The sequence below is a fragment of the Ahaetulla prasina genome, chromosome 14 (assembly GCF_028640845.1).
Source record: "Ahaetulla prasina isolate Xishuangbanna chromosome 14, ASM2864084v1, whole genome shotgun sequence".
NCBI classification, from domain to species: domain Eukaryota; kingdom Metazoa; phylum Chordata; class Lepidosauria; order Squamata; family Colubridae; genus Ahaetulla; species Ahaetulla prasina.
In genome coordinates this window covers 10,925,177-10,940,565 of record NC_080552.1, presented here as the reverse complement: position 1 = coordinate 10,940,565, position 15,389 = coordinate 10,925,177, and the positions used below count along the sequence as shown (strand labels likewise).

The 15,389-nt window shown below is 45.5% G+C and overlaps 1 protein-coding gene across 3 annotated transcripts in view; it reads right to left on the bottom strand.

Annotated features, from left to right (window-relative positions):
• Positions 1-10,576, bottom strand: part of CFAP70 (cilia and flagella associated protein 70) — a 56,454-nt gene extending 45,878 nt beyond the window's left edge. The window contains exons 1-6 of one of the 3 annotated variants that reach the window (XM_058157477.1): positions 10,447-10,576; positions 8,762-8,879; positions 7,809-7,995; positions 6,274-6,372; positions 4,420-4,499; positions 1,251-1,427 (exon numbers count right to left, since the gene is read on the bottom strand). In XM_058157477.1, the coding sequence (XP_058013460.1) occupies positions 1,251-1,427; positions 4,420-4,499; positions 6,274-6,372; positions 7,809-7,995; positions 8,762-8,839 (621 nt within the window). In that variant the 5' untranslated portion in view covers positions 8,840-8,879; positions 10,447-10,576. Of the gene's footprint in view, positions 1-1,250; positions 1,428-4,419; positions 4,500-6,273; positions 6,373-7,808; positions 7,996-8,761; positions 8,880-10,125; positions 10,154-10,446 lie in introns of those variants that run through there. The other 2 variants (XM_058157478.1, XM_058157479.1) reach the window with 2 other exon arrangements.
• Between the last annotated feature and the right edge of the window lie 4,813 nt (positions 10,577-15,389).

Genomic DNA, 15,389 nt, shown 5'->3' with positions numbered 1-15,389 from the left:
ACATATATATCAGCTATTTAATTTGCAAGGTGCTTTAATTCATGTATGGCAGGCAAGTTTCCATTTTTTTCCTGTTTTTACAAAGAAAATTGAGAAGCTGCTTACATGTAATGTAAGTTTAGTACCACAAGCAAATTTTCACGCTGGTTCTTCTTTGCTCTTTATGAATTCAGATTCTGAATTCACACACCACAGAATACAGATAAACCAGGGGTCTGCAAACTTGGCTCTTTTAAGACTTGTGGACTTCAACTCCCAGAGTTCAAAGAACAAAGCTGGTTGAGGAACTCTGGGAGTTAAAGTCCACAAGTCTTAAAAGAGCCCAGTTTGCAGACCCCTGGGATAAGCCCAATGGTGGAATTCAGCCAGTTCGCACCACTTCAGGAGAACCGGTTGTTAACTTTCTGAGCAGTTTGGCAAACTGGTTGTTGGAAGAAATCATTAGGGCAGAGAACCGTTTGTTAAATTAGTTGAATCCCACCACTGGATAAACCAATCTGGCATGCAATTATTTCTTTAGAGAAAGGTCCTGTTTCCTAACCAAGCTCATCTCTTCCATATGTGTGTGAAACCTGGATCTGGAGAAACTCAGTTAATTCATTCTGTCAAAGTAGTTCCAATTATAAACTCAGATGGGTCTATGGAAAGACCAGGTTAGTAACACAATGCATGATTGACCGAGATATGCTAATGGGATTATTTCTTAACGAATACCCAACTCAAAAGCCAAATTCACAGAGCAGCAGGAAAAGCCTTGCTTCAAGATGGAGAAATGAGATCCCATCAGGCAGAACCAGTGAAAGGTTCAAACCAGACTCTTGGCACAACAAGATTCAACTTTTGACATCTCTTTGTGGCTTGATGTGGTTCCAATGGGGACCTGCAGCACATTCTACATTTTCGACGTGCTGGTAATGAAAAGCAACATTTGCCAGACCGAAAGGCAAAGAAAAAAAAAACAGACTTGGAGAAAAAAGGAATAAAAGTAGTAGTGAAATCCAATTTTTTTTTTACTACCAGTTCTGTGGGCGTGGCTTGGTGGGCGTGGTGTGGCTTGGTGGGCGTGGCTTGGGCGTGGCAGGGAAAGGATACTGCAAAATCTCCATTCCCTCCCCACTCTGGGGCCAGCCAGAGGTGGTATTTCCCGGTTCTCCGAACTATTCAAAATTTCTGCTACGGTTCTCCAGAACCTGTCACAACCTGCTGGATTTCACCTCTGAATAAAGGGACTTGGGATTTCACCAACTCACCTCACCAACTGCTGGCACCTGAAAGCCCACCATGTAATTATATTGTGGACCGGTGGGGATAAATGCCTCCGGGGCGGAATAGAGAGCTTCTACCGTCACTCTTAGCAGATTGCCTTCCGTCAGCTGATTTTGAGTCAGTAAGCTCTCCTGGACAGATACTAAGATATCGATGGAAGCCTGCAAGATCAGAGCAAACTTAAGATAGATGTAGCAAGTATACGAACTTGGAAAGAGAGCAGCACAACGAAGCTGGTAACCGGCTTAGAGGCCAAATCTAGCGAGAAGTTAAGAGGAATTTGGGATGCTTAGCTTAAAGGAGAGGAGAAGGCTAAGGGGAGACACGATAGCAATTATCCAACCCACAAAGAGTTGTCAAGGGAAAGAGGGTAGGCACTGAAGTACACATGGACACATGGTTAAACTGCAGAACTGCAGAAAAAACAATGGCTACCAACCTGCCTTCCATTGAGGACCTGTATACTGCAAGAGTCAAAAAGAGGGCTGTGAAAATATTTACAGACCCCTCGCATCCTGGACATAAACTGTTTCAGCTCCTACCCTCAAAACGACACTATAGAGCACTGCACATCAGAACAACTAGACACAAGGACAGTTTTTTCCCCTGAACGCCTTACTCTGCTAAACAAATAATTCCCTCAACACTGTCAAACTGTTCACTAAATCTGCACTACTATTATTCTTCTCATAGTTCCCATCACCCATCTCCTCCCACTCATGACTGTAACTTTGTTGCTTGTATCCTTACGATTTATACTGATAAATCAATAAATTAGGCAATTTAGAACTATGCCGCCTTCGGTCTGACCTAAGCATAGTACATAAAATTATCTGCTCCAATGTCCTACCTATCAATGGCTACTACAGCTTCAACCACAACAATACACGAGCACACATTAGATACAAATTCAAGGTAAACCGCTCCAAACTCAATTGCAGAAAATACGAATTTAGCAACAGAGTGGTCAATGCCTGGAATACACTACCTGGCTCTGTGGTTTCATCCTCAAACCCCCAAAACTTTAACCTTAAACTCTCTACTGTGGACCTCACCCCATTCCTAAGAGGTCTGTAAGGGGGCGTGCATAAGAGCACCAGCGTGCCTTCCGCCCTGTCCTAATGTCCCCTTTTATGCGTATCCATTTCCAGTATTCATAATCATATTTATACTTCTATCTGTTATTTTATTATACATGCTTGACAAAATTCTACACTACAATTCTGGTTTGGACCAGAATTGTAGTGACGCGGGTGAGACGGCTGAGGGCGGTCTTGGTGACATTTTATGGGATGAGTTTGACCCTGTGGCTCCCGAGGACATGGACAGGTTGTTGGGTAGGTTGAATGCCACCACGTGTTTATTGGACCTGCCCTCCTGGTTGGTGCTGGCCACCAGGAGGTGACACGAGGCTGGCTCCAGGCAATTACAAGTGCTTCTTGGTGGAGGGAGTCTTCCGGCCGCCTTTGAAAGAGGCGGTGGTGAGACCCTCCTCAAGAAGCCTTCCTGACCCGCTGTTTTAGGTAATTATCGCTGTCTCCAACCCGCCGCGCAAGGTTGTAGAGAGTATGGTGGCATATCAGTTTCTACACCTGGATGAAACTGTCTATCTAGACCTGCTCCAGTCCGCTTCCGCCCGTTACAGCACTGAGACGGCTTTGGTCGTTGGCAGGATGATCTCTGAGGGCCAGGATAGGGATGTTCCTCTGCCCTGGTCCTGTTAGACCTCTCAGCGGCTTTTGATACCATCGACTATGGTATCCTGCTGCGCCGATTGGGGATTGGGAGTGGAGGCACCGCTTATCGGTGGTTCTCCTCCTATCTCTCCGATCGGTCGCAGACGGTGTTGACGGGGGCAGAGGTCGGCCCGCGCGCCTCACTTGTGGGTGCCGCAGGGTCGATCCTCTCGCCTTTTGTTCAACATCTATATGAAGCCGCTGGGTGAGATCATCAGTGGCTTCGTGTGAGGTACCAGCTGTACGCTGATGACACCCAGCTGTATTTTTCCACACCGGGCCACCCCAACGAAGCTATCAAGTGTTGTCCCGGTGTTTGGAGGCCGACGGGTCTGGATGGGGAGAAACAGGCTCAAGCTCAATCCTCCAAGACAGAGTGGCTGTGGATGCCGGTATCCCGCACAGTCAGCTGAGTCCTCGGCTGACTGTTGGGGCGAGTCATTGGCCCCGATGGAGGGGTGCGCAACTTGGCGCCTCCTGGATGAACGGCTGTCTTTGAAGATCATTTGACAGCCGCTCCAGGAGAGCTTTTACCAGGTTCGCCTGGTGCGCCAGTTGCGCCTTTCTAGACCGGGATGCCCTATGCACGGTCACCACGCCTCGTGACGCCTCGCCTGGATTACTGCAATGCTCTCACATGGGGCTCCTTGAAGGGCATCCGGAGGCTGCAGTTAGTTCAGAATGCGGCTGCGCTGGTTATAGAGGGAGCCCTCGTGGCTCCCGTGATGACACCTATCCTGCGCAGACTGCACTGGCTACCTGTGGTTTCCGGTGCGCTCAAGGTGTTGGTAACCACCTTTAAAGCGCCCATGGCATAGGGCCGGGTTATCTACGGGACCGCCTACTGCTACCGAATACCTCTCACCGACCTGTGCGCCTCACAGAGAGGGACCTCAGGGTGCCGTCAGCTAGACAGTGTCGCCTGGCGACGCCCAGGAAGGGCCTTCTGTGGGGCTCCCACCTCTGGAACGAACTCCCCCAGGACTCCGCCAACTTCCGGGCCTCCGAACCTTCCGTCGCGAGCTTAAGACGCATTTATTCATCTGCGCAGGACTGGCTTAGATTTTAGATTTTAAATTTAGATTTTAAATTTATAGATTTTTAAATTTACAGGGGTTTAAATTTGGTTTTAAGATTTATATTTATATTTTTAATATTTGGCAATAGAATAAGTTTTTTAATAGTTATTTTAATTGTATATAAATGTTTTATGTGCCTGTGAACCGCCCTGAGTCCTTCGGGAGATAGGGCGGTATACAAATTTGAATAAATGAAATGAAATGAAATGAAAATGAAAATAAATAAATAAAATAAAATAAAAATAAACTACTTCTAAGTCCCTCCTGAGACAGGGGTGTTACAATTGGAAAACATGTCTCTCTACTCTTTGTTGTTGTTGCTTTGTTTTAATAAATACCTTGGTTTCTGGTCGGAGGGTCTCCAGAGGCGAACCAGGCAATGGATACAGGGGAAGTGTTGCATTGAATGTACACAATCCTGCAGAGAAAAGAAGGAGGGTGTCAGGTCTGCCACCATCAGGGCATCTTGCCTTGCTGGCATCCTGCCATAAAACACTGGGGAGGTGGGAGGAAGATAGGGAAGCAGGAAGGAAGTGGGAGGAGGGGATGACAGGAACCAGTGGTGTCAATCCGGACTGAACCAGCTGATCAAGGATGGAGCCATGAGAACGGAATGTGAATCTCCCCCCAAAAAAGCGCCAAACCTCAAAGCCATTTCCAAAACATTGAGGATGAATACTATTGGACACTGACGGACTGATCAAAGGTGGGGGAGGACCAGAGCGATGGCAAAACTGTGGGCTTTGCGCGGGAATATTCAGATCTGGTTTTGCTTATGCTGTTACCGCTTGACTTTAGTAAAAGAACCTTTCATTTCAAAGGATGGAGTTGAGGGTCTTTCTTTCCTAAATGTCCAGGTTGGGGCAAGCCTGACATTGGGAACGGGGGCATTTTGAGGCCATTGACCAAGAAAACGTTTGCTTTGAAAAAGAGAAAAAGGATTAGCCAAATTTCTTTAAACACTGGTGAAATACTTTCCGTTATCAAAGAGATGAATGTGAGAGAATATGCATCAATACAACAAGGACATGAGGGTCGAAGATCTACACACAAGTTACTTGGAAGAGGTCCATTTCTGCACAGTGCAGGTTTCTTTTGTGCAAGAACCAAAAGTGTTGACCTGTTGACAGACTGACTCTGGCTTGTCAGGGCCAGAGAACCAAGAACCATGAAGCTATTTCTGAATAGCTTCTTTATTGCTGTTCGCTGACAGAAAGAATCTGGCTGGACTAAAGCAATTATCCGCATAACTACAGTGGTGGCCAAAATTGTGGGAATCTTTTGGGAAAAGTGTATTTTTGAGGTTTGGTGGCTAATAACACCACTTTTTTTTTTTTGTAGTTTCAAGATAATCCTATTCCACTGCTGGAATGGCCTGGGAATAGCCCACACCTTCACCCAATTGAAAATCGATGGAGCCGACTAAAGAAACTTGTTAGTCAGAAGCGACCCAGCAATCAAACCCAGTTCATAGAAGCCATCCTTCAATCTTGGTTTCACATTAGAACAGCTGCAGAACTAAAAGACTTGGTTCACTCCATGGGAAGAATTCATGCTAAAGGTTACCCAACTAAGGATTAACTGACATGCTGATAATTTTTGTATATTTGTTTTTTGTATGGTGATAATTTTTGTATATCTTTTTCTACGTGTTTCACTTTTCTTCTTTATACTGTTACTGCTATTCTAATAGCAAATCCTTCCTAAAAGTTATTGCATTACATTCTTGATTAAATTGTCTTTCCATTGATACATAACTTTATGGTAAAAAGTGGTGTTATTAGCTAGTTTTAGAAAATGCACTTTTCCCAAAAGGTTTCCACAATTTTGGCCTACTGCTGTATAGATTTGCACTCTGTGAACTGCTAGGGAGGGTCCGTCTTTGCCCTCTTCCTGCCTACCAGACAATCCATTACTTAGATATTGGTAACAGTAGTCTTCACTCTGGTCCGCTTTTCAAGCGGGAAAATAGCTCGAATATGATTGGCTAGCTCTCCTGACAGCTCCCTATGAAAGGGCTGGCTGTCAGCGAGGCTAGCTGCTGGATTGTACATAGTTGTGAATAAAAGAGCTGTAGTTGGAAGCCTGTCTCCTGTCTTTTTATCCACGAATCTAACACCATCCTCCACCACCTCTTTGCTCTCTGTAACTCCAGACTTACATCTCACCACGAGGTTTATTCTTTCACCCACCTTGCAGGAGAGGGAGAAGGTCTGCCACCGCCTGGCCCAGAGACACCACTTTTTCATCTTTTTGCTTCTTCTCCTTTGGTAGGACTTCGATCACAGTGACTGGGAAAAGCAAGCAGAAAAGCCACTGTATCTCTTCCCAGCCTGGTTGCTTTTCAGAAGGAGTTATGTAACCTCTTCGCTACTGACTCACTCCTGTCATTCAACCATGGGCCTCTGGTGGCTCAACGGGCTAATGCAGCCTGTTATTAACAGCAACTGCTTGCAATATTGCAGGTTCAAGTCCCACCAGGCCCAAGGTTGACTCAGCCTTCCATCCTTTATAAGGTAGGTAAAATGAGGACCCAGATTGTTGGGGGGGGCAATAAGTTGACTTTGTATATAATATACAAATGGATGAAGACTATTGCTTAACACAGTGTAAGCCGCCCTGAGTCTTCGGAGAAGGGCGGGATATAAATGCAAATAAAAAAAACAAAAACATTGCGGTATGCTACAACTTTTTTTAACCAGCCTTTGTTGAATATTTATTTATTTATTTATTTAATCGCATTTTTATACCGCCCTATCTCCCGGGGGACTCAGCTACAATTGATGCACGCATTTGCCTTCCTGGAGTGTATTAAGGCTGGCTGTGGCTCAGTGGCTAAGACGCCAAGCTTGTTGATCGAAAGGTCGGCCCCAGGTAGACCTCAACGTATGAGCCCAAACTTCCATTGCTAAGCAAGGCAGTCATTAAGAGAGTTTTGCCCCATTTCTAAACCTTCCCTCCCCCCGCGCAGTTGCTAAGCGAATCACTGCAGTTGTTAAGTGGATCACACGGTCGTAAACTGAATCCAACTACTCCCATTGACTCTGCTCGTCAGAAGCCAGCTGGGAAGGTTACCAAGGGGGATCGCATGACCACAGCACAGTGCAACCGTCAGAAGTACATGCCAGTTGCCAAGCGTCCAAACTTTGATCACGTGATCTTGGGGATGCCGAAACGGTCGCAAGTGTGAAAAAGGGTCGTACCTCTCTTTGTTCGGCGCTGTCGCAACGTCGAACAGTCACTGACACAAATGGTTGCTAGTCAAATACTACAGGGAGTTCTCTATGTACGCAATTTAGCCCAAATTTTTGTTGCTAAGAGAAACAGTTGCTAAGTGAATTTTGCTCCATTTTACGACCTTTCTAACTGCAGTTGTGAAGCGAACCTCTGCCAGTTGTTAAGTAACACAGTTATGAGGTGAATCTGGCTTCCCCCACTGATTCTTTTTCGGAAGGTCGCAAAAGGGGATTAAGTCAGCTCCGGACACTGCGACCGTCATAAATGTGAGTCAGTTCCAAGCGGCTGAATTTGGATCATGTGAGGGTGCGGCAATGGTCCTCCGTGTGAAAAAATGGTCCTAAGTCACATTTTTCCAGTGTCGTTGTAACTTCAAATGGTCACTAAGTGAACGGTTGTAAGTCAAGGACTACCTGTATCTGTATTCTTTCCCAGCGGTTAAGGCTAAAAGAAAAAAAGAAAAAAAAAAGGCAGAGGTAGTTCCACTCACATATCACAGGTTTCTGGGCAATATCATCCAAAGTGTGTAACCCTTCGGGATGGCTGTCAAAAGAGGTGGTGAAATGGTACTTCACGCTTCCTTCCGCAGAGGCGTCCATTTTGGGGGAGTCACCAAGAACGAAGCCATTGTACTCAACGCGCACAAATGTAACCGGACTGTCTCCTTTGAGGCCTTTCTGGAGAACGGAGAGCACAAGACTGAGGACGGGACAAAAGGTAACCTCACCTCACAGAGCAAAAGTAATTTCTCCTCTCTTTCTCTCTCCTCTCTCCTCTCTTTCTCTCCTCTCTTTCTCTCTCTTTCTCTCCTTGTCTTTTCTATCCCTCTATTTCTCTCCCTTCTTCCCTCTTTTTCTCTCTCCCTCTTTCTCTATCTTTATTCCCTCTCTGTTTCTTTCCCTCCTTCCCTCCCTCTCTTTTCTCTCTCCCTCTTTCTCTCTTTCTTTCCCTCCTTCCCTCTCTCTCCCACCCTCTTTTTCTCTCCCTCTTTCTCTCTCTCTCTCTCCCTCTTTCTCTCTCTCTCTTTCTCTTTACTTTTGTTGATCTTGGATGGTATAACCAGCTTGGGTAAAATCTCAAAGCTATTAAATAAAATCTGCAAAATGCTTTTTTAAAAAAATAATAATAATGAGAAAACTGCTTTCAGGCAATTTAATGTTTCTTCTTCCTATAAGGTGATTGGCATCCCAAAGAAATCTACAGATGGACCAGTAATCTCAAAGCAAATAAATCCAAAAGCCAGTAATCAGCTTTTAAGTACCTTGTCAAAAATAAGATATTAATATGTGGTTCAATTATTAAAATGTTATGCCCTTGAATCGTTCTGATTTAAAGAAAAAAAAAACCCCTGAACGTTCTGGGACGATAGTCATACAGACAGGAGATCCACTCTGACGATCCTCAATCCAGGAATTCCAGCATGAACTAGAAGAGGACAATTACCAAGTCGTGGCCCTCCAGCACAGTGAGGCTCACTATTTTGCCTGGTGGCTCAACAGGAAAGGAAGGTGAACCCGCCATGAGAAGGATGGACCTCTTGGTATAGAAAGGTAGTTACAGCCTAAGGAGAAGACAAGACAAAGAGAAAATAAGAATAAGAATAATGAAGAAGACTTGTTTATTGATCACTTGACTTTCCTCCCGTGCTTCCTTATATTCCTCCAAATCTTGCCAAATGAGACTGAGGAAGAAACAACTGGCTCAAAATCCTGCAAGTGACCTTCCCTAGCAAGATCTCCATGCTGGCAAAGGTTTTGGAGAGATCTGGTCCAACACATGGAGCACATGCCATCCACCCATCCATCCATCCACCCAGCCCATCATCCATCCATCCATCCACTCATCCAGCCCATCATCCACCCATCCATCCATCCATCCATCCACCCATCCACCCAGCCCATCATCCATCCATCCATCCACCCATCCACCCTTCCAGCCCATCATCCACCCATCCACCCATCCAGCCCCCATCATCCATCCATCCATCCATTCACCCAGCCCCATCATCCATCCATCCAGCCCATCATCTATCCATCCATACAGCCCCATCATCCATCCACCCACCCAGCCCCATCATCCATCCATCCATCCTATCATCCACCCATCCATCCATCCTATCCATTATCTCTCTCTATCTCTCTAACTCTGTCTATCTATCTATCTATCTATCTATCTATCTATCTATCTATCTATCTATCTATCCATTTATCCATCATCTGTTTTTCTAACCTACCTGTCCATCCACCCATCAATTTCTATAAGGCCACTCACCTAACTCAAGGAGGGACTGACTACACGTGACAGTACATTATTTCATCTCTGCAAGATTCATTCCCTGTAATCAACGATGACTCTCAAACCAGAGTTTATCAGCCAAGCCGTGACTGCTGTCTTCCTACTCTATCCTATACTAGGGGTTGCCTGGCTGCAGCTTAGAATATTGTAAGAATGGAAGTCCTTAAAGCTAGCCATGTATTCATTGTATTTATTTATTTCTTAAACGGCTGCCCAATTCGCAGAGTGACCTTGTGCGACTTGCTATAAAAAGAAGGTATTAAAAAGAGATTTAAAAAAAAAAACCTTAACACAAGAGACCTTAGGGCTACTCAGGTATGGCTTTGGCACGCTGGGCATCCAACCAACTGCAGTTGATGCAACAGTTAAACTCTTAGCCAATCGGTCTCATCTCATTCTCATCCTAACTAAACCAGGCTCCTCTGCTCTCAAAAGGAGGCTGGAATGAGGACCCTGATCTTAAAAGCATGGGGCTTCCAATAGCCCCCTTCAAGCTGAGGTGTAGACCTTACAATGGGGAGTTATGGTTGGATCTCTCCAAGGAAGCCCAACTGGTCCCCAGGTTGCTGTTTTTGGTGGTCCCTGCAGACACGGACAAGGGAATCGTCTATTCCAGCTCTACTCCAGCTCTACTCCAGCTTTACTCCGCCTCTACTACGCCTCTACTCCAGCTTTACTACGCCTCTACTCCAGCTTTACTCAATGAATGCAGAAAGGGTCATGGGAACAGAAACTGGATTGCTGCCCCCTTCCTGCCTTGATTGGAGGAAGAGGAGCGGTCCGAGGCGGTTACCGGCATCCACGACATGCGATCTACCCGCTGCCCAACTCACCCACGGCGTCGTTTTCGGTTGTCATAGCAACGCCGCTGCGTCACATTCGCGGCTCCTGACGCCGGCGTCATCCCCAGTCGCCATTTTTGTGGAGGGCAAAGGAAGGGCGTGGCGCGCGGCTTGCCCAGCGCCTCTTGCCAGGCGGGCTGCTCTGATTCCAAAGAGGTTCGTTCGTAGGTCTTGCAAGGAGAGAAACACTAGCGGTTCCCAACGGACCTTGCGGGGCAAAGGGGAAAAAAAATTCATAGGGCAAGCATTGATCGTGTTGTATGAAATTCTGCAGGGGTTTATGTGACCGCTTCTGCCTAAAGTGTCCTTTAGGCAGGAGATCCCCCAAGCAGCTCTCCCCTTCAGTGCTTTAAGGGCAGCTGAGCTGTATGTCGAATCGGACCCGGAAATGAATGTAACACTAGCCACTCGTTTGTCTTCTCTATCTCTATGAGGGGAGGAGGATTTGGTCTAGGTTTGTAAAATAATTCCAAATGCAAGGGGTGTTAAAAATCCCGGAATTTCTTTATCCCTGGTTTAACCCGGTGTTTTTCAAACTTGGCAAGCTCTTTCAAGTTTGGCCTCTTTTGCAAACTTTTAAGAGGAACGGACTTCAACTCCCAGAATTCCCCAGCCTCCTGGCTGGGGAATCCTGGGAGTTGGAAGTCCACACCTCATAAGTTTGTTAAATTTGCAGGTGAGGCTGGAGAATGCAAATCCTGCTAATTGCAGAAAAGCAGGGTTCAGGGCTACTCCGAACCAGGAGGCAAAATGCAGTGTTATTTTGCTGTTCAGGAAATAATAGCCAGTGATGGGCTGTGAAAGAAGATACATGCACACACACACACCTTCCCAGTCCCAAACCATCATCACCTGGATTTTTTGCGGAGGTTGAAAAACACTGGGTTGGGGGGGGGGGGAAGGGACTCCCAAATCTGCCAGCACCTTCTCCAACAAACACATTTGATTAAAACACATCGGCTTTTCTGAATTGCAGCTCGTGAAAGTTGACGCCTTGGAATCCAAGGTGATAGCTGAAAAAGGTAGACTTTCTGAGATTGAATAAAATCATAACAGGAAATCATTTGTGGAAGATAGAATTGCCATGGGTGGTGACCCTTTTCTTAGTTGTGACCCGTTTCTGTGCAACGAACCTTCATTTTTAATGTATGCCGATTAGTGTACATTCAAAGTGACAATAAAACCCTTCCCTTCCCTATTCTATTCTATTTTATTTATTTATTTACTTATTATTTTAATTTCTATACCGCCCTTCTCCCAAAGGACTCAGGGCGGTTTACAGCCAGGTAAAACAACAGATACAAAAAGTAAAAACGAATTTAAAAAACTAATACAAATTTGGCTAAGAGCATTAAACTCTAATAAAAACCCCATTAAAAACTATTAGGCCAGTCCTGCACGATAGAACAAAAAATGTCTTCAGCTCGCGTCGGAAGGTCCGGAGGTCAGGGAGTTGGCGTATCCCTGGAGGCAGCTCGTTCCAGAGGGCAGGAGCCCCCACGGAAAAGGCCCTCCCCCTGGGGGTCGCCAGCCGACATTGACCAACAGCACCCTGAGGAGACCCTCCCTATGGGAGCGCATTGGTCAATGGGAGGCCACTGGTAGCAGCAGGCGGTCCCGTAAATAACCCAGTCCTATGCCATGGTCCTATGCCCGGTCCTATTCTATTCTATTCTGTTCTGTTCTGTTCTGTTCTGTTCTGTTCTGTTCTGTTCTGCTCTGCTCTGCTCTGCTCTGCTCTGCTCTGCTCTGCTCTGCTCTGTTCTGTTCTGTTCTGTTCTATTCTATTCTATTCCATTCCATTCTAGCTGTGGTGCCACAATGGTTAGAGTGCAGTACTACAGGCTACTTCTGCTGCCTGCCGGCTGCCGGCTGCCTGCAGTTTGGCAGTTCAAATCCCATCAGCCTCAATGCAATAGCATTTAGACTGCTTCACAGCCCTCTCTAAGCTGTTTACAGAATCAGTGACGGCGGCCAGGGCAGAGACAGAGGGAGGGGGGGGGAGAGGGAGGGAGAGAGAGATATATCAGAAGGGTTTTGTGGTTCCCGGTGTTTTTAAAGCAACCGGTTCTCTGCCTTAATGACCGGCTAGGTAGGCGTGGGTAGGGGGGGTCATGTGACTGGTGGAAGTGAGTGACATCGAGTTGGCCACGCCCACCCAGGTTTTGTGGTCCCGGGTGTTTTCTGTGGGAAACGGGTCCAAACGGCTCTTTGAGTGTTTAAGGTTGCAGACCCCTGACCTAGCAGCATCTCTGAAACTTATAAAAATCCATGTACTCCTCAAACCAATGGGTCAGCTGCCCCAGAACCACAATGGCTGGTGGTTCCGTTCATCAATAAATGGATCTCCCTTTCCAATCAGCCTCCAGTCTCCATTTGATTTCCAGCATCTTTCTCCAAGCTCGGAACTGAACCAGATGGATTTTCCTTCCAACAACATATTCCTGGGATGCTGCCACCGTTATAAACACGAACCAGTTGCCAAGCACCTGAATTTTGATCACAGGACTGTCGTAAGTGTGGAAAAACGGTCATAAGTCACTTTTTTCAGTGCCGAACTTCGGCCGTTCAATAAACGAAGTGTTGTTAAGTCCAAGACGACCTGTATAGCATAGCCTGGTTTATATGCTCTTGTAATGTCCCCTCACTTCCTGTAGGGGGCAGATGCAGCCCAAAGAGGATGCTGAGTCTATTGGAAGGCAAGATAAAATCAGCATTCAACAGTTCTCTTGCCCAAATAGTCTGAATCTTTCTCTTGTCAAATCCGGGGACCTGGGTGGATCTTCACGAATGAAAGGCCTCCCATAGCATTTCTGCATTGGGAAGGTGGGGACAACACAAGAAACTTTCTTTCCCTGTCCTGGGACCATCCAAGGAACGAAGACATCAACCAGGTGAGTTTATCTCCTGAGCTTTAAATCTAACCTTTTAAGGCTGTGCCTTGTCTGACTAGCGTTTTCATAAAATCCTAACCCAATTGGACAGAGATCACCTTTATTTATGGATTTACTAGCTCGCACAGTACTTTACTTTTAAGCCACAGTAGCAAAAATTCTTCCAATAAAAAAATAATAATAATTTCGCCCCCCCACTGCTGTTTGCATGGGTCAATCTGCCCCCCCCCCCACAACTATTTGAGTTTGCAGGAAATGGATCTTGAGACGCCTTAAAAATGGGCCCATTTAATTTTCAGTAAAATTAATTCTGTCTCCTTTATTCTTTTTTGTTTTTGAGAAATGTTCTTTGAGAACAAATTCCAGTTTCTCTCCTGGGTGAAAACATACTACTAGCTTTTGAAACAAGAAAGAAAAAATATTGATTCATGCGTTTATTTGCTATTTAAGCACGTGTCCCACATTTGGTGGAGATTTTGCAAAGCTCGCATTGTTTTGTAAATGTGAGCTAATATGCTTGGATGTGGGAGGCGGCCAAGCGCGTGAATGGGGTTGGCTTTTCTGTGGGTTGTTTGAGCCGAACCCCTGGGGTTTATCATTCATCCCGTAAATCATGGTTCCTTAACCCTGGATTGGTGCATTTCATGAATAGAGCTGATTACATTTCAAGACAATTAGAACAGATGCTATATTTTCACTGCACAGATAGTCCTCTATGTACAACCCCAATTAGCAGCCACATTTCCATTGTTAAGCAAAGCAGTTCCTGATTCTTTCGACCTTTTTGCCATGGTTGTTAAGTGAATCGCACACTCCTTAAATGAATCCACCTTCCCACATTGACTATGCTTATCAGAGTCCAAGTGGAAAGGTTTGAAAAAGGTCATCCCATGACCGACGATGCTAAGGTAAAGGTAAAGGTTCCCCTTGCACATATGTGCTAATCGTTCCTGACTCTAGGGGGCAGTGCTCATCTCTGTTTCAAAGCCGAAGAGACAGTGCTGTCTGAAGACGTCTCCATTGTCATGTGACCGGCATGACTCAATGCCGAAGGCGCACGGAACGCTGTTCCCTTCCCACCAAAGGTTGTCCCTATTTTTCTACTTGCATTTTTTTATGTGCTTTCGAACTGCTAGTTTGGCAGAAGCTGGGACAAGTAACGGGAGCTCATCCCGTTACGCGGCACTAGGGATTTGAACTGCTGAACTGCCGACCTTTCAGTTGACGAGCTCAGGTTCTTAGCCACTGAGCCAATGCGTCCCATATGTATTTATGTATCATAAATACACGCCAATTGCCAAAACATCTGAATTTTTGGGACGCTGTGATGGTTTTTAAGTGTGAGTACCGGTTCTAAGTCACTTTTTTCAGTGCTTGAACAGTGGCTAGACAAAAGATGGTGAGTCAAGGACTACTGTAATGTAGTGGTGGGAAGAGGCAAAGGAACATTCTGATGAACTTGGAAGATCTCCAGATGTTCCAAGGAGTCTATTTCTTTTCTCCTGGCTCTGTTCCTCAGCTTCAATCGGTTCATTTAAGCTGATTGGCTGATTTGTGGGTGGTACCAGACTAGAATAGTATCTACCACACCCATGTTGGCTGAGTTTGGCTTTTTTTTTTTTTTTAACCGCAAAGGTTCCTGGAAGTTGAATATGGTTCCCATACAACGGTGGGCTTCAAAAATTTTAGCAAGAGGTTCTCTGTCCGGTTACTGTGAATAGAATAGAATAGAATAGAATTTTTATTGGCCAAGTGTGATTGGACACACAAGGAATTTGTCTTGGTGCATATGCTCTCAGTGTACATAAAAGAAAAGATACGTTCATCAAGGTACAACATTTACAACACAATTGATGGTCAATATATCAATATAAATCATAAGGATTGCCAGCAACAAGTTATAATCATACAGTCATAAGTGGAAAGAGATGGGTGATGGGAACTATGAGACGATTAATAGTAGTGCAGATTCAGTAAATAGTTTGACAGTGTTGATGGAATTATTTGTTTAGCAGAGTGATGGCCTTCGGGAAAAAACTG